Source organism: Chelon labrosus (genome assembly GCF_963514085.1).
Source record: "Chelon labrosus genome assembly, chromosome: 13".
Classification (NCBI taxonomy): domain Eukaryota; kingdom Metazoa; phylum Chordata; class Actinopteri; order Mugiliformes; family Mugilidae; genus Chelon; species Chelon labrosus.
Genome location: NC_140346.1, coordinates 26,525,889 through 26,550,305, shown reverse-complemented (window position 1 = coordinate 26,550,305; position 24,417 = coordinate 26,525,889). Strand labels below are relative to the sequence as shown.

At 43.5% G+C, this 24,417-nt stretch overlaps 1 protein-coding gene across 2 annotated transcripts in view; it reads right to left on the bottom strand.

The window, feature by feature from the left end:
• Positions 1-20,125: 20,125 nt before the first annotated feature.
• nova2 (NOVA alternative splicing regulator 2) overlaps positions 20,126-24,417 on the bottom strand; it is a 71,780-nt gene continuing 67,488 nt past the window's right edge. For both annotated transcript variants that reach the window (XM_084558524.1, XM_084558525.1), the window contains one exon: positions 20,126-21,401. In XM_084558524.1, coding sequence (XP_084414650.1) covers positions 20,379-21,401 — 1,023 coding nt within the window. In that variant the 3' untranslated portion in view covers positions 20,126-20,378. The remainder of the gene's footprint in view (positions 21,402-24,417) is intronic.

The window sequence follows — 24,417 nt, the reverse complement described above, 5'->3', positions numbered from 1 at the left end:
TTAGAGCTGAAAGCACTGGTGCATAAATCAATTAGGTGCTTGATTTTAATAATAAATGAATCTGCTTAAAGACAAACTAATCTAATCATACTTTCAGCCCTCTCCCTGCGGTTATACAGTATATATATATTCTGTGACAGTAAATAGAATAACTTTAGAAGTAGGCACATTGTTGTAGAACAAGCATTGAAGATAAATAAGAAATAAATCTTGTTGCATAGACTAAGAGCTGCTCCTTCCTCATGTGCAGACATTTAACCAGGATTCATTAATGTACTGTTTGTGTTTGAGGCCTTGTTCATTCTCCTCTGCTGCCAGATCTTACTGCATTTGCTGTAATGGTCTTTGACTTATCATCTTCCTTGTCTCTTGCTTTGCAAATTTAACATCTCTCGCCTTTTAAAGGAAAATTGCACACTGATATTTGGATACACTATTTACTCTTGCTGGAGGTGTCTGCAGACAACGAACATATTCATAAGATTTCTGTGTGGGTGGAGGATGTTATCGCCTCGACTGGGTGTGGCACACTGACAAACTGAAGCAGCAGCTGAGTGGTAGTGATCCCATCTCTACCGGCTGATCAAAAACAAAAACGACAGAAAATAATTCACTTCTGTGTGTTTTTGTTCTTCCTCTGCAGTGTGTGTCGCGGCCCGAGGCGGTCGCCGCAGCCTGATGTGGATTCACTGCTCTCTGGCCGCCTTCCACACATCACGGAAAAGTCTAATATTTCCCGACAGGGTTGGCGTGTTGTTCAGGGGGTCTCAGAGACAGGTGGAGAGCCCGACCCGCCGGGCAGAGCCGAACGTGTCGAGAGGCTGCTGCACTGTGATTAAAAATGACTCTGTGAGCTACCTGCAGGTGGTTCTTCTGGTCACCAGGGGAAGACTCTGGTCATGAGAGCGGCGGTAGTTTGTTGGTTTTCTCAAAGATCACATCACAATCTTTTCTCACAGTCTTCTAATTAGTGATAACGAAGACTCAGTGCCAGGAAATATAATAACTAATGTGCTGGAAAACCAGTGTCTCTGGTGAAATTAAGTTCATTGAGCTACAAACTTCTGCACACTAGTGTCGTTAAAATATGATTGTGTCTTTAAAATTATTATGATGAAATATATTTTATGTTAATGACTAGTGATATATGAAGCTTTTAGCCTAAAAATAACTTGATGGGTCTTTTTTTATATTCCGGGAACACTGAGGCTGGACAAATAATTGAATTTAAAAATGAAATGTCTGCATTAAAATATAAATGGAGCCAAACGAATGTGGCATAAATGCACCAGAAAACTCACATCGATGCAGTGCAGCACTTAGCAAAAATGGTCGAAAACGAAAAAGGCGGATCTGCAACCAAAAATAAATCTCTAGTTTTTATTCTTCAGTGCTAATTAAGACAAAGATGGAAAGCGTAACCTTGATGGATGTAATCACCTCATACTGTAGGTATGAGGCGCACTCATTTTAATCTGGAGGAGGTATATATATATTTATATGTTGGTGCAGTAACAGAGACACAGCGGTGCATTAAACTACTTGAGGTCTTTGAATAATGAGCGTAGCACCATTCTGGACCTTTGAACAACCGTGTTGTTTTGAGAGAGCAGAGAGCTGCTGGCTTCTCATAAACTGTGGAAAGACTAATGCGTCCTGGTGGGCTTGTGGTGACGAGAGGTTGGCACTGCAAAAATAGAACAACAACTACATTAATAAACCCTGTATCTATGCACAGATCTCACACCAGAACCCAACTTTGTGACAGACGGGAAGTCAAATGTAATGGGCTTTGTTATTTTGTGGTATTTAAGTGTGTATATGATGTATGTGATGCTGTGTACAAGAACAGCCCGAGTAGACTCTGCATCTTTTCAGCAAGTTGCTGGAGATGTTCTACCAGTCTGTTGTTTCGAGCGTCCTGTACTTTGCTGTGGTTTGTTGGTGCAGCAGCACCAGCAAAAAGGACATAAGTAGGATCAACAAACTGATCTGAAAGGCTGGTCATGTTATTGGCAGTGAGTTGGAGACGTTTGTCTCAGTGAGGGACAGGAGGACACTGGACAAACTGCTCTCCATCATGGACAATCCATCTCATCTACTCCACCAGACTATAGAGGGACAGTGGAGCTCATTCTCCAACAGACTGAACGCTACAGGACGTCATTCATCTCCTACTCTATCCAGCTGGACAACAACAAGATAACTCCATGTTATTCATGTTAATGGACATTTTTGCACCTTATTAATCCTTCCTTATTAGTCCTATATATAATATATATATTTACTTGTGTCTCTTTTTCTTGTACATTTGTTCATACACAAATTTTGTACATTTTTAATTTTATTTTATCTTTCTTTTTACTTGTGGTTCTCAAGAGTTCATTTTTTTATATGCAACTGAGCTACTGTGACCAAGAATAAAATCTGTCCAAGTCTATATGCTGTATTTACTAGAGCTATATAGAGAGAGGACACCATCCACCGGAGACAACCAACGCCCACCCACCATCCACAGTGCACGTTATAAAACAGCTAAAAAGAAAATCAGATGTTAGCAGGATTACCTTCTTCTTTCTTTCTAAGGGATGCTCTCAGTCTGTGCTGTCCTCTGAGGGCTTGATGCACACACAAGTGTTACAACTCCTGCAAGAGCTATCTTTGTTTCACACAGTCTAATGGAAGAGAGCTTCCACCGGCTCCACTGCCACAGATCCTTACGCCTTTCCTGCAAAGCATCGCTGCTGAAAATCTGTTTAATTCATCACGGTAACTTTCAAAAAGCTCAAGTATTTGAATGTATGCTATAATAGGAGGAATAACTCTGCAGAAATTAAATATATTATAATTCACAAATTATATATATTTTATACTCTGTGGGAAAGTTTGTCTCCGGAATGAGTTGAGTAAATGTTAAACCTGCATAATGAAATCCCTGCAATAATCTTCATTTATTTGCAGATGAATCAGCCAAATATGTTTTATTTTCCAGAGAACATAACAATCATTTAATTATTATTTCTGCCTCTTAGTTTAATCCTCGCTTCACTGGGATTTATTGCACTTTTTCCTCCTCCTCCTGTCTGTCCATTGATTTTTAATTTGCAATGAGATAAATTGATAAAATATGTGTTTAAATGAAGATCTTTGACCAAACAAGTAAAAAAAAATCACACTACTAACCCTATTCAGGCTGGATACCAAAGGAAAAGTGGTTGTGTATTCAAAGCAAAATGCAATCGTCGTCTCACACGTTTATATTTCAGAAACACTGCTGGTCTGCCTCTGACGTCTTATAGCCGCACACATGTAAATTTAGGATGCATTACTAATTTCTCTTTGTCATCTTCCTCACACACACACACACACTCGTACAGAGCTTGCACATATTTATGTTTGGGAGATTATCCATAGATGCTGCCTATATCCTCTTTATGCTAATCTGTCCTCGTCAGCCCACACAGCAGCTCTGGCTCTAGATCTGTCTCTTCTGCACAGCTGCTCTGGAAGATTCGGTGTAAAACAAAAACCTGCTTATTGAAAAAAAAAAAAAAAGAAACTTGTCTGACTCACTGTTATACAACACAGAGCCAGCAGTGACATAAAGGATGCGTCTGTATATGTTTGAGGACTATCCTTAGTGTTCCTCACAGGAGTTTTAACGATGCTGCAGGCCTATGCAGTGGTTAGCTTGGCACGGTGCGTGGCTCTAAATGCTGCGGTATGATCTCTGCTTACGAGCCTGTTTGTCGAACCCTTTTTGCAGAAAACAGCTGCCTGCTGCAAACGTTCAGAGGACAACCGCAGAATCAGGTGATAATTCCCTGGAACCCTGTTAATATCACATGCGGCCATGTAATCAATTTTTATTATGCAAACATTTATTAGAGCAGCTTTAAGCACTAACAGCCATCCAGATGTTTCTTACCTTCAGCGCAGTCTTCTTTCCTGAAAACATGTATAAAGGCAACACAAGGAGACAGAACAGAGCAGCAAAAAAATGGGAGTTCATGCTGAAATAAGAGACAGAGAACATTTAGATAAATCTCATTTTATGTTGTTTGCAAAAATAAAAAAATAAATAAAAAATAAAATAAAAACAGAAAAAAAAGAAGAGCTGAGCAGGAGTCATATGAATTCTGGTTTTGCTGCCACCCACAGCAACACACATCAAGCACGGCGTAGGCTTCTCTTTTTGTACCGTAGAAAATGTATTTATTAAAGCATAGGCTCCAGAAGAAAAGAAAAGAAAACAAACAACAGCTGCAGCACTGCAGAACATATTCTGTACCATAAAATTGATAAAGAAATCACTGTACACGCTACAGTGCCTTTTAAAAATCACAGCGTTTGCAATGCATATAAGGACTATGGATTTCCTTTTTTACATGTAATGAACAGTCGGTAAAATATGTCCTCTTTTAGAGACATTTAGGAAACGATTAATGGCAAATAAATAAATATATATATATACGTATATATGTAGAATAATTAATCATTTAGCTCATCTGACTGGTGCTCTGTAAACTATAGAAAAAATACGGATTAAAGGCGACGATGAAGGATTAAAAATGGTTAATATCAGGACGCGGAAGATCACACTCTGTCTAGTATAACACTACAGATATGTAGTTACTTTAATTTTATTAGTGCAACCAGTTAAGTAGTTTTATATTTATATTTTAGGTCACTTAAAACATGATCTAGGCAGGAAAAGGTTTCTCAGATAATTTTTTAACCCACAATCGTTTAAAATACTATAATTCAAGCTTTCTGTGTAGCTACAAATAGTTTTTATTGTCAAAAATATCCCTTTCAATTTAAAATCTAATCAAGTTATAAGTAATATATTATTATTATTAAAAGCCCATATCTTTGTAGACACTATGTTTTGTAGAAAATAGACTTGTTTTCTCGTCTCTAAAAGATCTTGTGTTGTACTACTTGAGAGGTTTTTAAGACTTTTATAACAGCTTCTTCATCATCATCATCGTCATCGTCCCCGGATCTCTGCTGGTGCTCTGTGTGTAATCATATTCTATAAAGGGAGGGAAAACACGAAACAGATTTTAAATACCGCCATCCAAAGCCTAACAAAAGAAACGTGTGCCCGCTGAGAAGATACGTTTAGAGAGCAGCAGCGAATGAGTCATGTTGTTGTTCAGATGTCGCTGAAACCGACGAGCTGCAGGGCACAAGTACGGGATTTCATTTACAAGCTATAGTGCAACACAGCCTGGAAGCAACATGTTCGATTTAAGGTGATAATCTGTATTTTTTTGTTATTATTATTATTTTTTAATGGGTTTCAGATGCTCATTTTTTAACCCCTAAAAAATAAATAAAGGCCTGAAAACAACAGTCTTCCTGCAAACCTCCAGCCTCAGTGGTGTTGAGTCTGTAAAATGCAGAGGATTAAGTGATTGTGTGACTTTTGAATTAAAAGCATCTGCTGTTTATGCTGCTACCGTCTGACTGTTGGAGAGAGGGGCGTCGGTTGTATTTTTTGGTTGATTGCTGTTCATTTTAATGCTTCAGTGTCTCAGATCTGTAGTGGTCGAGCATCCCCATCCATCAACTCATCATACTCTGCAGGATTCATTTCATCCTTCTTAATTTCTAACGGCTACTAACCGTTAGCGTGACACGTTAAAGTAGCAACGCCCTCTGTGAGCAGTGTCTTCCCCAGGGAGGGTGAGGGCGTTCATGGAAGCAGGGCAGAGAGACACGACATAAATAATTTGCTGTAACGCTCTCTAAGGTTCGCATGTCCCTTCATACCTGCCTGCATCAGTATGTGATATATGGCCACGCTTACAGAGCGCTGTGGTTCTTTCTTTTACGTCTGATAACTTCTACTCTGACCTACTTACAAATGAGCCACCGCAAATGTCCACGTTAACGCTCAGAAACCTGGAAAACATAATCAAATGCCCACAACAGCCGAGCACGGTTACATATGCAAGCCACACGCATGCAGTTGGGAGCACGGTTTCTCTGCAGAAAGCTAGCGTGGCCAATTTATCTTCATTCCTACTTCCACCAGACTTCACAGGGGCAACCTGGGAATTCCTCTGAACGTCTCCTTCGGGGTTTACTGGGCTCTATTCTTAGAGTTCAGATGAATGAGGGGAACGTGGAAAAGAGCGAAAGGAACAGATGAGGAGGAGGGAAATCAATATGCAGCCTCTTCCAGGAGAGCTGCTGTTAGCGGCAGAAGGCGCTTTGTTAACGCTGACAAAGATGGATAACTAGCTAGCATAGCGTGGTGGAGGTACACTTAGGAAGTAAACCCAGCGTGTTTACATTTATGATTAATTAATTAGGAGCCTTTTGCTGTTTGTGGTGGCATCTGAGCTCAGGCTTTTGGACTTGCGGGAGTTTATAATGGTTGCAGCGGCTGAGAGACAACAGCAGCCGCAGCGTGAATGACACCCGAGCGGCCTAGTTTCAGGCAAGCGTGTGATCTATATGTCGGTACCATCCCTACAGAAGCTAGTTTATCATGGAAGCTGTCTCACAGGCTCCTCTGTGGCTCATAGAGCCACTGCATCTGCTCAAACTTTAGTCCTCTGCACTAAAGTAGGGCAGCTGTGACGGAGATGCACAGAAAAGACCTTGAAAAACCAAACTGGGGGCTTAAAGAACCGCTTGGTATAGGACAGTAAACACAAAAAATGTCTATACAATGAGGTGATTGTTGTGGCTTTTTGTGAATGAAGACATTACCATTATTTTAACACAAATGCAAGTTTGAAGCTGCATGTTTTGGACACCGTGTGCTTTTCTTGCCTTTCTTCTGACCTTCCCTGATAAAGCATCATTTAAATCTACCGTCCTTGCAGAGGAACATGAGCTCCAGTCACCTCCCGCCCCACGCACCGAGCAGTGGAAAAAGACAAAATGCAAAACCGCTGCATCTTCTGTTTGTCCTCACAGAGAGAAGTGCACATAGAGGTGTACATCCATTTACAATTCCAGCCGTACATACATCAAAAAAATAAAAAAATACCCACTTAACCTCTCCCAAACCACCGAGCAACTTACCTCCCCGTATCCTCAAAGGCCTCTGTGGTTCTGACACAACCTAAAACTCCTCTGGGAGCTGATCTAAGGCACGGTATCATTCATCACAACCCTGCACTACACCTCCCATTGGCACATTTTCAAGCCAAAGGTGTAAATGCACTTTTAGTAACCATTAAAAAATCCCTTTTTAGAAATGCTTTAAGCAAATAAGTTAAAACGTTATTGGATGGAGAACTGCTCTTGGGGGAAATTAGCGTATTGGTTCTATTTATGCTAAAAAGAAACTGACATTATGGGAAACAGCAAGAATCATTTAAATCTGACGTAGAGTAGTTCTGACTGCTCATTTAGAAAAGAGCTGACGTCGCCAGTGGACTGCCATGTTTACCCTCTAATCCTCGTTTACCACGTCTTGTTGTGACAGGAGTGTCTGCAGACTTGGGCCTAGCCTGGGGCTAAAGAGTCATAACTCAATATAATGAGTTTGCGGACTTGCAGTAAGTTAACTTCCAAATGAGGGAAAAGCTGCTGAGTTACGCTCATTTCAAAAGTATGCAATCTGTTCCGCTCTTTCTATTCGTGGCATTGCCGATCGAATGATTTCCAGCAGTGAATTAACACGTCATCATTCATAAGGCTGCAGCGTTTGGGCCTGGTTCCAACAGTAGTGTGTTGTTTTTGTTTGGTACAAAATAATAGCACTTTTTCTGAGGTAAATGACTCAATAAAGCAACATATATACGTTGATTTATCTGATTATCTTCTGCTCTCTGCTGTGAGACTTGGTTTGGGGATTTCTTAATTGGTTTCCTGTTGCTGATGATGCGTCCTGGGCTACAACAGCTGTCAGGATTAAAGGGGAACTACTGTTTTTTACAACCTGGACCTTATTTCTGGCATAAAATGCAATTGTTTACTCACCCATATAACTTTTGTGTCATTTATAGTCAATCAGGAGATATTTAGATCTGCGTATATCCATATAGTGGGAGTGACTGGGGCACCGAAGCTCAGCCTCTAAATCACGCATTATCTACCGCGAAACTCATTCATTTCACCAATATCTTGTTATCGTACACTAGTGCTATTCCCCGTTGAGTCCGGAGTTACCTGTTATCACCTGTAGGTCCATCTACGTGGCAGATAATGCGTTATTTAGAGACTGCGTTTCGGTGCCCCAATCACTCCCACTATATGGATATACGCAGATCTAAATATCTCCTGATTGACTATAAATGACACAAAAGTTATATGGGTGAGTAAACAATCGCATTTTATGCCAGAAATAAGGTCCAGGTTGTAAAAAATAGTAGTTCCCCTTTAATGACACTGGATGTGTTTGAGGTAAAGATGTCGTTCAAATGAAGGCGTTTTTATTTTTGTCTGTAATATAGGCTATAATAGACTAGGGGTAGGTTGTGCTCCAAACTAATTTCACTTTAATTGTGATTTTAAAGCATTAGAGCATTGACTGCATGTTCTGCAGAGGCACATCTGGATCATGGGCCACTTTATGCCATCCCCTATTCTCCTCTGCTGTCTGTAAGCTTCCTCTTCTTCTACCACCTCAGCTTCAGTCATTACTGATTCAAAAAACGTATTAAAACAAGACAAAATACTATAGGTGTGAACCGTAAGAGTTTGAGCACAAAGCAAAACCTCATTCCTTCGATTACCTGTTAAAATGCATTTTTTACAGAAATGTTTTACCCATTTTTTACCCCTAATTCTGTTGTTTGCAGAGACCTAACCATCAGGAACATGTAACAACTCTAGCAGCACCGCAAAAAAAACGCTGTGACCATCTTGCTGGAAGCCGGAGGAACTTCTTTAGTGGCGTATGGAGAAAGGTGTGTGGGAGGAGAGTGACAAGAGGTTGGTTCGGACCATGCCGTGAATTGTGACTCCGTTTCCCAGGGAGCTTTGCAACGACAGCTCAAAAAAAGCCACTAGCCGCTTAGCCGATGGCATGGAGAGGGCTGAGACGATTTGGCCAGAGGTCGCGGGAGCTGACTGGCCGGTTTTGTGGAGTCATGGCGGATGCGGTGGAAGGGGGGTGCAGGTGTTTGTTGATTGGATGACTCTGGTGCACAGGAGGATTGTGGGTAGATGGAGATGTCAGAGAGTTGAATCCCCCGCCCCTTCTTGATTGTGATGCCTGTCGAAGGGAGGACGGTGATGTGTGAAAGTGGACCAAGCCCTGATTGACCTCCTCTAACACCGACTAAATCGAGCCCTCTGGACGTCCAGACGGAGGCACATTAACTTACCTTTTAACAGCGCATCTACTGCTTTAATCCAAAGTAATGTGTGAGGGCTTACTCCTTAAGACTAAACATGCTACTTTGCTTCAATGGTTTATTTTACCCATAACCATGTACAAATAAACAAAACCTTTACAGCTTTGTATGGTCACACATTTAGCATTCATTGGTCCATAAGCACTCCTCACGGCGACATGAAAACACTGTTATTAGACGCCGACTGATTCCTAGCATCGGCGTCTCAACGTTGCACTGACGTCACAAAATGTACCATCCATTCTAACAGTTTCATTGCAAATAAAAATAGTCACATGCAATGATTGAAAAAATTACATTACCTCATGTCACATAGAAAGTAAGCGAAAAGTTCCATCATTTAGAAATAAGTACTCTTCAGAGATTTGTCTCTTTTTTTTTTCTTCTTTTTTTTTTTCTTGTTAAGTCCTAGACATTCTTTCAACAGCGTTGTTGGTCTCATTTGGGTTGTAAACATTAGTTACAGTGCCGAGCCTCATTCAGCTGGCCGCGTGTAGCTTCTCTCAAGAGAATTGGTCAATCAATACTATCAATCAACTGATCGAGAGGGATTGGTCAGTAGTCAATCAATCAAGGAATACAAAGAATTAATCATAGGAGGACATGATCATCTTTGGGCTCATTTAGGGGCAACAGGACACCAGTGAGAGACCGGAGAACAGACTAAACAGTAGATCTATATAAGACACCCTGAGAATCACAACTACGTCTTTCATCTGTCATCCCTTCTTCCTATTCTCTCTCTCTTCCTCTATCTCTTCTTCTATGGAGCGATCATAGTCAGGTGGGCGTGGCCTCGTCAGTCGAGGAGGATGGCTGGTTGGTAGGTTGGTTTTGTTGTGGCGGAAGCCGGTTGCCATGCAACTGGCTCCTCTGTGGTTGGCATGGAGACAGGTTAAGGTGGATTCTGACCTGGTAAGGTAGTATGCAGCACGTACAGTAGTATGAACAGTAGAAATGTAATATGCAGCTCTGGGGAAAAACCTGAATTTGAAAATGCTTTCGAATGAGGCTGAAGAAAATGAAAGCGCCGCCTCTCGCAGATTAAAGTGTCAGTTCGTCCAAATTGCAAAATGCTTTCTCATTTAACGCTGGTGGTATCAAGCCTCTGTCTCCATTTCTGTCACCAGCCCCTCGGGAAATGCAATTTTAATTTGTTGCACAACAACTACAACGACTTTCGACAGAAAAAATAGTCCCAATAAAACAGTTTTTAGTGAAGTCTGTGGTTTACCCAGAGCAACAGGGACACAGTTTCCCTTAAAGAAACCTCAATATTGATTTATTTTTTTTAAATGTAAATTTCTTAATGCTGTGAGCACCACCACAAACGTAATTCCATTCACCTTCACGGGTTTGGAGCAGAAATCCTAGAGACAGATACCTCAATACGAGCTTCATTTGGATGAACTGGCCCTTTAAAAATAAACTTGAGGCGCGCCTGATTGGATTTAAGGAGCGCTTTGTTTAATAAAAAGGTGAAAACACCAGAAATTAGTAAAGCAAAGCCAAGCGAACGTCCATTCTGTTTGAGCATTTATCCCCAGATCTGTCGGCATGTAACAGTAGATTGTGACAGTAGTATGTTATCGATGGAGAACATCACATGGGGCTGACGTGGTGTGCAGCAGAGGATGGCGCAGGGGGGAGGCGGTAGTGGTGGACAGTGATTGGTTGATTTGGTTGGTCAGGTGACTGAAGGGGTTATGGACAATCGAGTTGAGTCAGATCACATGATGAGGGTTTGCAGCTATAACGTCAGGAGGTTCCATCAGGAAGTATGGAAGCCTGACAGGTTTTAGCTTTTGGTGGACACTGGACAGAACACCCACCCTGAACCCGGCCCTCACGGACCCAGCACACACACACACACACACACACACCATTCACACACAGGTAACCAGACACACACGAGGACACACATTCGCCCACATTTTTGCATAGACACACAAATAAACACACAGCTTTTGTTAACTTGCAGCCCTTGCACAACAAACGTTCACTTCACACGCTTCACACACACTCAGACACACACACACTCTCTCCGTCCCACCCCCAGACTTGCGATGTGTTACTGTGATGATGCAGAGTGTGGTGGAAGGTGAAGAATAAGACAACGGAAGACAGGTGATGCTAAAATGAACATTTATAATGACTGCTGTTGCTGTCGCAAAATAAGAATCCTTAAAAAAAGACCTCATATATATTAGCACTAGATTGCCCACTTCACTGGTAATCCACAAGTCAAGAAACACAACTCACTAGGTTTTTTTCTCTTTACAAACACAATGCTACAATTACATTAAATATTCAATAATCTTTAAGTCAGTTAATGAATGTTGTTAAAAGCAACCACTAAGATACTAAAAAATAAAAACAAAACAATAATAATATTAATTCACCTTTTTCCAGTCGTTCCCTTTTTCTTGTTGCGCTGTTATTTATTAATAGTATAATAATAATAGTCTGAGAAATAAATAGCTCATGTGGTGTTCTCAGGGCAATGGGGCAGGCAGCATAAATCAAGAGTGGAGCTCAGAGCAATGCAATGAAATGGTGGAGTCGAAATCTCACGCAGTCACTTTAATACTTTCAAAATGTCTCTGATGTAGAGGCGAAATGTGGAGATATGGTACAAGGTTTGGTTCTGCAGGCGGCAGGGTGGTGGGGCGGCTCCCGCAGAGGTTAAATCGTCTCTAAACTGTCTTTCTATGTTATGTAAACTAGGACTGTATTGCACAAAAGTTAGCAGCTCAGGTCCTCATTTTGTTCCCCGGGGAGGAGATTAGTTTCTTTTCTTTTTTTAATTCATTTTCTCCCTGGGTTTTTCTCCAACCTGGAGGAGCTGAGTCGAGCCGTTTACCACGATGATATGTCTCTAACACGACCGAGCATCTTCAACAACTACGGCTCGATGATAAAAAGGTACTAAAGCGCCACTACAACTCACCGTTAGGAAAACACCAACAAATGCACGAAAAAACAAGCCTTTCATTGAGAACGGCTCGGACTACTTCTCAAGGTTAGTATCATTATCGGATGAGCACGGCTATCTAAAGAGTTTGCAAGCCAACATGGAAGCTAAACAGCGAATACAGTAGGTAAAAAATCAACACTAAGAACAACAGCACAGGTTAACACAGTAGAACTATAGCATAGCCGATTATACAGGCAGACCTAACTATCGGATACAGAGGACGGAGAGTGTCGTGATCGTCTAACCGCGTCCACTAGTTTCTCTTTATGCTGCCGGCCCCGTTCTGCTCAACACTTCTCTCTTTACAGCTCGGCAAAAAAAGAAAAGAAATCTGACAAAAATATTTACAATGAGAGAGAAAAGAAATGAAATTGTGGAGAAACAGTTGTTAAGTGTTTTATCCTTTTTTTTGTTTGTCTGCATTTCTTTTTTTTTGATATTTTTTTCTTCCTTTCATATGTTTTTTTTTTGACTTATGTCTCAGAGAACTGTCCCCGATGATGAGCAACAAACAAACAAACAAACAAACAAAAAAAAATAATAATAATAGTAATCCAATCATATCAGCTAGCATTGCACAGTCTCAGAGAGGTTTTTGGGGGGATGGAATGGAGAGTTATCGTCCGAACAGTTGGATGAACACAGAAGGGGGATAGGAGGAGGAGGAAGAGGTGGAAGAGGAGGAGGAAGAAGGTCAATAAAGTTCATGAGGGGAGGGTGGGGAGGGGGTGAAAGTTCAATAAAGTTCAAGAAGACAGAGGATGGCTGCGCAGCTGACGGTGCGTAAACACTCCCCACACCGCTGCACGGGGGGCGGTGCATGTGTCGGCGTGCGTGGGTTTGGATGTTAAACAACAACAAAAAAAATCATCATTAGAAAATGGAGTTTTTGAATCTTTCCCATCGAGAAAAATCAAATGGAGCGAGAGCGAGAGAGGGAGGGGGGGTTATAGAGAGAGAGAGGAGAGAGAGAGAGGGGGGAGGTGAGGAGAGTGAAAGGTGCCCCCAACACTATGGCACACGATCAATGAAGTCCCACAGGCTGAAGAAATGACAGAATTAGGAAAGCAGCTGGCATGAGCGGTAGGGCTTTTTTTTTTTTTTTTTTTTTTTAAAGGTAGGTTGAGAGGCAGGACAGTAGGTAGGTAGGTAGGTAGCCAACCTGCAGAAGGGTTAATCCTTGTCGGGTTTAGCTCTGTGGGGGGTGGTGAGGAGGAGGAGGAGGAGGAGGAGTAGGAGGAGGAGGTGGTGGTGGTGGTGGGGGGCAAGGTGCTGTTCAGTTGAGGCGTCATGAGCGACATCATGTTATGAGGGCGGAGCATGCTGGCTTCATGGGTGCTTCCAGGATGGATGTCCGACACACAAGAACAACTCAAAGAAACGCTTGGAATGGTAGTTGTTGTTGTTGTTGTTGTCTTTTTTTTTTTTATAGTTTTTTTAAGTTTTTTTTTTCCTCTCTGTTCTATTTTGGCACTCGAGAGAAGAGACTCGTGGGAGGCGGAGGAGGAAAAGTGTGTGTATGTTTGGGCGAGGAGGAGGAGTGGGCAGTGAAAGTGCAAAAAAGAGGGCATGGAGGAGTGTGTGTGTGTGTGTGTGTGTGTGTGTGTGTGGGAGGGGTAAACAGGCTACACACACAGAAAATGGCATTTTGTTAAAACTGGTTTGGGTTAGAGCATACAGTATAAATCAAAACCAGGAAAATAAAAAAATAAAAAAATAATAAACAGAGAACGAGAAGAAGGAACAGAAAAACAGTGATATGACAAATGCAGTCTACGGTTGCTGGTGCTTCTATGGGGCCCGAGTTGGTCGGGGGAAGAAGGGGTGGAAAACGGGAAGAGCGGAGAAGGGGAAGGGGGGGTCCCATAATAGGTTGTTTGAAGAGGCAGGACGGGTCAGTGGTGGGTGTGGGTGAGAGTGGGTTTGAGTTTGTGGAGGTAGGTGGAGCGGTGGCGGTGGAGTGGGCGGGGCGGGGTTGGCGGGAGGGGTTGGAGATCTGAGGACTATGTCGAGGAGCCACACACCCACTGAGAAGCAATGAGGTCACCTGGCGGGGTCACCGGGGGTTAGAGTTTAACTCTGCATTCCTCTACAACATCACAGTAAAAAATTTGGAAAAGGAAACACGACTGGCGGGCTACGTCGCAACAAACGTGACACCACGAGCACGGAGCCGGCCTAAAGCAGACAAAACTCAGAGAGAGGGAGAGAGAGGAGCATGCACATCTAAATACAACGCTGGATAAACACCTACAGTAAGGCTACACATCTACAGTAGTCTCGCACACCGGCCCCCCAGCTCGGCTCGGGCCTGCCATGCACAGTAATTAACAGCAGAGAGTTTAGTGCAAACATGTCACTAGGAGCAGTAATGGAAATTCAAATTCTGTATTTTTTTTGGGGTTGTTTTGAAGGTAGCGGGGCCGTCTGTCAGGATACAGAACATGGCCGCGCTGAAAATACTGAGGAATGACACAGAGACACGACTGACTGACACTAGAGCCGATAAGAGTTCAGCTGAACCGGGGAAAGATTCAAAATGCTGCTGTGGTGCTTCCCTCTCCCCCAGATCAGAGCCTTGGGCTGCACACTACGGGAGTGAAAACACAATCTGTCCCAAAATCTGCAGCGGGGGCATCCGGTAGCCACGTCTCTTAACGTCAGCGTCTCCGTGTCATATTTTGAGGTCAATAAGGTGCATATCAACGACAAGACAAGCCAGAGCTCAGAGCGCGGGGGCAGGAGGGGTGGACGGGAGGGAGTGGGGGGGGGGTAAAAAGACACACGACATAGTTATACTGAGAGCTCGACACACCGCGTCGAGGGTTAGTAATGTTAGAGTACAAAAACACACGGAAAAAACACATGTAAGCCTCTACTGCACGCCAGTGGTCAGAAGAGTGATATGCAAACTCATGGAAAGGTGAGTACATTCATGGACGACCTCAGTCTGTATTTGAAATGAAAGCTCCTGATTTTTTCTCTGAATCCCGTCTAAAGATGAGTCGTGCTGAGAGTTTTATTTTTTTTGTTTGTTTTTTTATTTATTTTTTTTAGTCCAAGCTCGCTCAACAAGTAGCAAAATAGTCTTAGGTTTGTTCGAGTGTTTTTGTTCGAATCCCTGCGAGGGGGGGGAGGGTAGACTTTAACTGAAAACGACAAAATACTCATTCCGCTGTGACGCCAAAATCAAACAGTTTGTTCAGCCGCGGCGGGCGGGTGGCGGGCGGTCGCGTCGGAAAACAACGCGTACATCTGAGCGCGTGTGAAACAATATCAAAAATGCTCTACCCTTAATCGGCATGCAAAGATCTGTCTCTGAAAAAATGAACAACACACACGGCCTGTTTTTTTTCTGTTTTAATTTTTAGTTTTTTTGTCGGTTCATTTTTGCTTTTGTGTTTTTTTTTGTGTCCACGCTTTACTTTGATATCATGCAATATAGACGTGCAAAAAAGATAACATCTATTTCCACAAAATACATTTTCATCGTAACTATAAAAGGCTGTATTTAAGAATGCTATCTAGTCACATTTTGCTTTTTTTTTTTTTTTCCTTTAGCATTATCGATGCTAACCTATCGCTATGTTGATTCGTCTAGCTAGCCCCAGAGAGTCGTAGTGCTGTTGCATTCTGGGAAGCCGTCGGCTCCCAGAGGACTGGCTAACACTTGGCTAACATGGCGGTCCCTCCTCGTGTGGCAGGAACAGAGAGGCCTCAAACAAACTGCTATACTGATGCGCTTTGTCCGTTTCGTCTACGTAGTTCTTAAAAACTGTTCGCGGGATCGCTATTCCTATTTAATTATAAATATGGTTCATTTGGCACTTTTCACATTTTCTTAATATAAAAGTACGTCTCCTCTTACCTAATGTGGCTTAAACAACACATTTACAGTTTAACTCTGAAGACTTATTTTGGCACAGGTTTCACTTGTTCAGGTTAGAATTACACTATTATTATTATTATTAACTTATCGTCAGCTTATAACATGTATTATAGCGTGTATTACACTGCCACGTGAAACTAGCCTCTCCAGCTAAAAGGACAGACTTTCGATATGTTTTAAACCTTGTATTTTTAGTACATCAGTTATTATTATTATTAAATAGCAGCATTTTCCCACAAATTAAAAAAAAATATGTTACTCGTGTAAACCTCTAAATCCAAAAGCTCCTACGGCAGACAAGAGGATAAGGGACATGGACGACACGACATGCCACTACATGTATTGCTTCCAGTACTTGTCACATTTTTATCTCGATCGCCCTAACGTTAAGATAACTGCTGTGTAAAAAAAAAACTAAAATTAAAAAAAAAACAACAGACTTTCTAAGGTTTAGTTAATGAGATGAAAAAGAAATCAACCGTCCCGTTTTAATCAGATCAGATGGCACCTGTGTCAGGAATATCGGCGTCACTTTGGCCACTGGAGGTGTACTGTGCTGTATGCACTCAATTTAAATGATATGAGAGAAATAAAAGCAGCACATTTGGAAAGTTAATCATTAGTTGCATCAACTCACTCTTAAATGAGACTGCCTGCCCCCTAAAGAGACAGAACCTGCACTAAATAAAATGTAAATACAGCACAGAACTCTTCCACAGTGGAACCAAAGCACACCGTCCTCCTGTCTTTAAAATTAAAATCCAGTCAAATCTCGACAATCCCTCACATTATGTATGCGTGTTTTTATGTTTGTGCGTCAAGGTTTTCCAAATTAACAATGCTTCCCTTCGAGTGTCCGAAAAATAAGATCTGAACTGCAGCTACAAGTGTTTGTGTGCACTGAGCCCTGCCCGGCTGTCGCTACCTCTGCAGGTCGCCTTCCGATGGCGTTCGCCTCGGCCTCGGCGAGAGAGGCGCGAGACTCTGCCTATGACGTTTGTCGGGGCAAGCAGCAGACATGCATTGATCGTAACACCAGACATAGTCACCCATGGAGCGATGTAGGAGGAAGAGGGGGGTGTCAGAATGGGAGTGCGCTGGAAAACTGAGGACGGGTGGGAAGGTGAGGAGAGTGTGGATGGTGTTAGATGGGAGTAAAGAAGCCTCCTTACCAAGCTGTGGAGATAAACCCTCACTGGCGCTCCGACACAGAGTGACACATTCGATAGCACCGTGGAGGATTTTTTGGGTCGGATTGTTTTTGTTCGAAAAGAATCGAGAGATATAATCTCGGAGGTGTTCCCTCCCGTCACCAGGCTGCGTGGGTCAATAAATCAAATGCACCCCCTCCTCGTTATTTGGTATTTTACATTCCGTTCAGCTTGGGTTAGAATTAAATTATCTGTCCAGGGATTTGCCCGTCGGATTTATGAAGAAGACACAGCTGCGATACAAAACTGAATTTAGAATTTGTTCCAGTCTCTTTAATCTGCTGCTGGACACCTAACACTCCCCCAGCATCCCGCCCTCTGATTACAAAAAAAAAAACACTTTTCCAAGTTAAAAGGTGAGTAGAATCTAATTGATCTCAACTTGTGACCTCAATTGATTGATCCTCTTCATCGACCTAGTCTCTTTCTCCTCCTTCAATAATCAGATATGACGTGCATTTCTGCTCAAGTTCTTCATATGCATTTCTACATATATTTCATATATGCGTGTGTGTGTGTGTGTTCTTTTTTTCCCTGCCATACAAAAACCATCCAGTCGCGATGCCATCTACAGCACACATCCCTGACCTCATAGGTCCCTCGCTTCACAGTGCATTAAGACAAAAAAATTCAGTGTACTCCGATTGTTAAAAAACAAACAAAAACAAAAAAAAAAACACGACACAAACAAAAGAAATCAACAACAAAAAGAAACAACAGCATCTTCAGCAGCCTCGTGGGTCTACAGTGGGCAGTAAACCTGTTGCCAAGGGAGACCTGCAGTTTGCCAGAGGCAGAAATGAGCTCAGCTCCCTGGACGTACGTTGAAGATCTCTCATCTGCCCTTTACATCGACGGCAGTTGGACGGTTGCTTGATAAGGGCAAAGATCAGTGAGGCTATTTATCTCCTTTACCGATATGCACGCTGCCTTCTTTAAATAGCACGTCTACGAGCGAGGCTTGCAGGTTCAGCAGCGGACCCCCGGACAAACGCCGTTCCCTCTGTCACGTTTCAGTGTTTTCCTCTTTCTCAATGTTTGCATTTCTCAGTAGTATGCCGTCAGTCTTAAGTGCTCTCGCTTGATCGAGTCTGTGGTTTGAGTCAATCTAAAGGGCTTAGAGGAACCACAGGCTGAGCAGCAGCAGCTCAAACTGAAAACTAATCTCAGTTCAACTAAATTATTCATTTCTGTTACAATTTTACACTGTAGACAAACTGTAACAGGGAATTTGACTACAGGTATAAACAGCAGTGATATTGTATAGCATGGGCTAGGCTAGCCAAGCATTAGACCAGGTATTTAAGGTTAATATAGCTGCACTGCAGCCTGTGGTGCGAGTGGTTTACATATTATCTTGCTAATCTAGACGTCTTACTGCAGTCTGCATCATAGATATGGTCAATTCCCTTTTTCTAGCACCAAATATGGCATCTTAGTGTTTGTGTATGTGTGCGTGTGTGTTCCCTGTTCTGCTATTTGACTGGATATATAAGGTGATCCTTCACTGTAATGATCTTAATGCCTGGGGCGGCTTCCTTACCGGACTTAAATAAGACATATATTACACTATGTGACATTACTATTCATCTTCAATCCACTTAAATTAAAACAAAAGATTCAAATCAAAAAATAGTTTCATTTACATTCATGTCAACCTGAATTCACAGATTTAAAAAAAAAAAAGAAAAAAGAAAAACAACCGAGCTTTATATGGGTGAACTCATTAATAAATAACGACGGTGGTGATGGTTCCTATTGTGATAGCATTTACCATTAATAGAATTTCCACAGCAGACTGCAAAAATAGATCCTGTGTGTTTGCCGCAGCTTGCACAGTATCACTCTCGTCGTTTTCTAGGTTTTCGCACTACGTGAGGTCATCAGCGTGCGCCTCGGCACTCTATCTCAAACACTGGAGCCGCGTGTGGGGGGGGTGCTACGTGTCGTAACACCCCTGCGGCGCTGCACTGCTTGTGGGATACATCACAGGGTACATGGGTGTGTGCATGTGTGTGTGTGTGTGTGTGTGTGAAAATGAAGAAACACCCAACTGATTTCTTTCTCTCCCCCCCGCCCCACACACCTCTCCCCAATTTCCCCTCACCCCTTCTCCATCTCCCACAAAGAGGAGGGAGAGGAGGGAGGTGAGAGCATACGCAGGAGAGGGGATAGAAAGTGTTTGGGGGTGGCGAGGGGGGGAGTCAGGGACGTTTCTCCTCTCACACATCGGGCTGAAATTTGCAGTCTAGCTCATTATAAAACCCTTGTAAAAGGGGGAGGGGCGGGGCAAGGGGGCAAGTAGTGAGAGGGGCATTTGAGGGGGTGGTGGGGCGAGGGGATCGGGGGCAAATCAACTAGAGGGAGAAAAAAAAAACCCTACTGGAGGGTGACGGGTGTGGGCTGCAGGGGGAGGGAGAGGTAAGGGTTCTGGTTTGGGTGGAGAGGGGGTGGAGGGTCGTACCCTGTAACGCCAACCCTCCCCCTCTCCGTGCCCATGCCCTTCCCTTCCTCCCCACACTTCCTGTAGCCTCTCAGGCAGTCGGCCTGTCTACATGGCATTCAGCTCTGTCCACACAATACACGAACAAACAGACAGCTTAATTTACTAAACGAACGAAAAAAAAAACAATAGAACAAAACAATAAAAAATCCAGAAAGGTCAAGACGTTAAGTAATAAAACCTTATTTACATTTTACACATTTTTTTCTTGGTTTTTCAGCGTAATAACTCGCTCCTCTCCCTCCTCGTCTTCTCAGCACATTTTTGCTTTGCGTCAAAAATTATTTTTTTTTAATAGAATACTGAAAACACGCAGAAGAAAATGGCGCGAACGATTCCTTCCGACATTCTTGCTCTCCTCTCCTTTTTTTCCATTCTCACTCTCACTTTTTTTTTTATACTCCTCCCCCAAGCCCCCACTCTTTTTCTTTTTCCTCTTTTCCTCCTCGTTTCTCATTGGCTGTCAGGTTTAGCCCACCTTCTGTGGGTTGGTGGCGCGTACCCCCTGCTCGTAGGTGATCCGCTGGCTGATCAGGTACTGTGCAGCCTGCGTGGCGGCCTGGGAACCAGTGATGGTCACCTTCCTGTTCCGAGTTCCGGGGATGAACTCGCCTTTCTTGGAGATCTGAATCCTGGCACCGGTCAGCTCCTGGTACTCCACTAGCGTCTTCCCTCCTTTCCCCAAAATGGCGCCGACTAGGTTTTCGGGCACAGCGATCTCGACCACTTCCTTTGCGCCTTCTGCGAGCTTCTCTGTGGCCAGTAGAGATGAGGCCACGAGTGGCGATGCAGCACTCAAGTAGCCGTTGGTGGCTCCTGTAGCGGCGGCTAGGGATCCCAGGGAGAAGCCTCCAAGAGTGGCTGCAGAGTGAGCTGCGCTGGTGGACGCATCGCTGGCATAGGATGCTAACAAATTAGCAGCGGCGGCTGCTGCTGGGTTGGCGTTAGCTGCTACAGCAGCTAGCACCCCTGAAGCTGCAGCAGGGTTTAGCCCCAGACCCAGAGAGTTGGTGTTGTAACCATAGCTGGCCAGAGTGTTGAGGGCGGAGGTGATGGCGAGCAGGTCGTTGCCTGAGAGACTGGACATGGTGGTTGGGAAGGCTCCGACCCCAGCCAGGCCTGCCTGGCCAAGCAGAGACGAAGCTGTGGCTGCCGCAGCGGCTGCTGCAGCGGGCATGACCTCGGTGGAGTTGGCGTAGGGGGAGCCGGTGGGGTTGGAGTTGGCGACGGGCCCTGTGATGTTGGAGTAGGAGATGTTGAGGCAGGAGGAGCTCTGCGGATCCTCCTGGATCTTCTGGACAATGATCTCCACTGCTTTTCGGTTCTGCTCGGGCTCCCCGCTGATGGTGACCACGCGCTCCTGCAGGTTGATGCCCTCAGGCTTTTGGGACAGCTGGACCCATGCCCCGGACTGCTCCATCACTGCCTTGACTGTGGCTCCACCTTTACCAATGATCAGCCCCGCTGTACTGTTGGGGACGATCAGCTTGGCCTGGTGGGAGGGGAGGGAGGGGAGGGGAGGGAGGTTGGAGAAAAAGAGAAAACAAAGACACCACAGGTTATTATAGTTTTATAGGTGACGCTTTATTCACTAGACAATTAAATCCACTACAGCCGGGAAGGGACGATGTAAAAAGTGCAGAGAGAGAATAAAACGAGCCGTTCTACCTGCGAGTCAGCGTCACAGAAAGCTGCTCCTAATGTTTTACTCTGTGTACGTGTAACAGAGCGAGACACAAAAGATAATGTCGCACCTGCGATGTTACGATTAAAGATGTAACGTAAAACGGTTTGACAGGAATGTGTTTTGGACAGAAGAAGAGATGCAGAGAGACGTCTGAACACAGAGAGAGTGAGACAGTGGTTGGGTCAACAGTCCAACGGTGTCCTGAAGGAGAAAGATCAGACACTGAACAGTATGGATATGCGCAATGTTAGGTAACGAATAATGAGTGCTTTTTTTTTTTCATTGCTTTGATACATAACAGAGAGAGAGAGAGAGAGAGGTGTAAGCGAACAGGAGACGAAGAGGAAGAGGTAGAGAGGTAGAGAGGTAAACAGAGTGGGAGGGAAGGATGGATGAGAAAGAGAGGAATTCTAAAGAGGCTGCTTGTGTGAAAAAAAATAAAAAAAATAACACTGACTCCCAGAGGTCAGCGTTGCCATGGAAACACAGCTCCAGCATTCAAAGGGTAGTGAAAGGGAGTGAGGCGATGACACACACACACACGCACACACACACACACTCGTTAAATCCAGACCCAGTGCGGTACGTGTCCTTTCACATATCTGCACAGAACCAACTCGTTACATGTTCAATGTAAACGATGAATGAACGTGATGCACTTTGTTTAAAGTGTCACAGTTATTAGAAACATCGATCCGGAGCACACTCTTCATCCAGAGGAAGCCATTGAACACGTCCACCCAAGCATGCAGCTTTTTTTTTTTTTTTTAATTAAACCTATTGATTCATCTGACACTTCATTTATTTTTTATTATGGATCTATTGAATGTTTATATAGTCGATAAAACGCCAGAAAATACAGAAAAGGGTCAGTTTAATCTGAAGGTTTCAACTAATCACGTCAACACATTTAATGTTTATCCTGCCCTCAGGCTCTCTATGCATGAATAATATACCGTATGCATTTCTAAGATATATTTTATGGGTGTTATTATGAATATTCATGCACATATTTCTGTTGATTTATTACAATATTTTGCATCGTTTTTCATTGACTGAAATCAATCATGTTTAAGTTTGGTTATTGTGGTTTATTTCAAGGCATTTGATGGTAGTTTCCAGCTGAAATGATTAATGCATACAGTATACGCTATGCTGTGTCTTAACAAACTCATAAAGCCACCTTTGTAGGAACTGCGCCCCGCACTCAAATAAGATTCAACAATCCTTTAGCTGTGATTGCAGTTTCTCTCAATTAAGCAGCGGCCAATACTCAACGGGAACTTTTCATTTAACGGGAGAGAAGAAGAAAAGATTTGCAAAAAAACATCACTTTGTCCAAGAAACTTGAATTTTAACCTTGAAAAGCCCCAAGACGTCAAAGCAGCATATCTCCAGTTCCCAATTCTGTGTGAATGAAGCAGGTACATGAAGGGTTCACTGTTGCTCCGCTGACGCAGGCAGCGAGTGACGCATCAGTCTGCTGCAGCACTGACCTCCATGCACAATGAAAGCATCACTTTGCTGAGTGGAAACAGACCGGAGGAAGGCGTGAGGCTGCGTTAGCATTCAGCAACAACAACAGAGAAGCCCTCCGCTGGAACTTGTTGCAGCAAAACATGTTACTTTGCTCTTACGTGCAAACAAACAAACAAAAAACAATTGAAATTGTTTCTGTTTTTCACAAACAAGGGCACCTGCAGCAGATGCTGTGGACTTCTGCTGCACATTCGCCACCTAGCAAATAAACGTGGGTGTGTTTGTGTGACGGGCCCCCGCTTTCTCCTCTTTGAACTGATCTCATCCTCTGCAGAGCAACTCAGCCTCGGCGCTGTCAGTCTGAGCAACAAATACTCCTATTAAAAAGCACAACGAGAGGGGGTGGGCTGAGAAGCGGGAGGGTGCAATTCAGAGGAGATAAAAAGGAGTTGACCTTGATAAAGAAAGCAGAAATATAAAGTGAAAGGAGATGGAGGGAGAGATTCAACACGCTGGGATGAAAAGAGGAAGAGATTTGTGTTTTCTGTTCGTCCATGAGGAGTCAGGGAATGTAAAGAAAAGTACAAAGAAGGTTAGAGAAAAGAAAAGTGCGGCCTTTTCAATTACTCCCTCTGTCTCACCCTTCTCCTTTATCCGCCCTCCCTCCCTCCTCCCTCTGTTTGCCGCAATTTTAAGCCGCACAACATCTGTGTGGCTTCAGCCTCGATGGAGAGGTTTGTGCCCTGCACTGCAGCTTTCAGTCAGGCGGAAGATGAATTTACATAGAAATAGAAAATTAGTAAGAGGCGTGCAGGAGGGGAGCCGATAACAAGGACAAATTCAAACCTGCAGACAGCGTCACACCGTCACTTCTCACCCGCTCCGAGCTGAATGCTAGAGACTTATCTCCCCCCTGAGAGCGTTTGTTTGCGAGGCGTCTCTGTGTCTCTCTGTGGGATTAGCAGGTGTGATTTCTTCCTTTTGTTCGTTCATCTTTTCCCTCTCACAATGAGTGGAAGTTTTTTTTTTTTTTTTTTCTATTGATCAGCGAGTTGTAAGGGCGAGGCACGCACACGGCGAGCCTCCTCCAGCACGTCGCTTACGTCCCGCTGCTGCTGCTGCAGGCGGAGGCTCTGCTACACTCTGCCGTCCCGTGCAGATTAACGAGAGGAGCAGAGTGCTAACAAAGTGTGAACGCCGCTGAGGCTGAGTGGTTCTGTTTTCTGTTGGGGCTCTGAGGATGGCCGCCTTTCCTCGACCGGACTTTAATGCCACAAGGTTTTTATAATTGGGAGGATGTGGCTGAAACCATTCATACAGACAGGTTTTATCATTACAATAC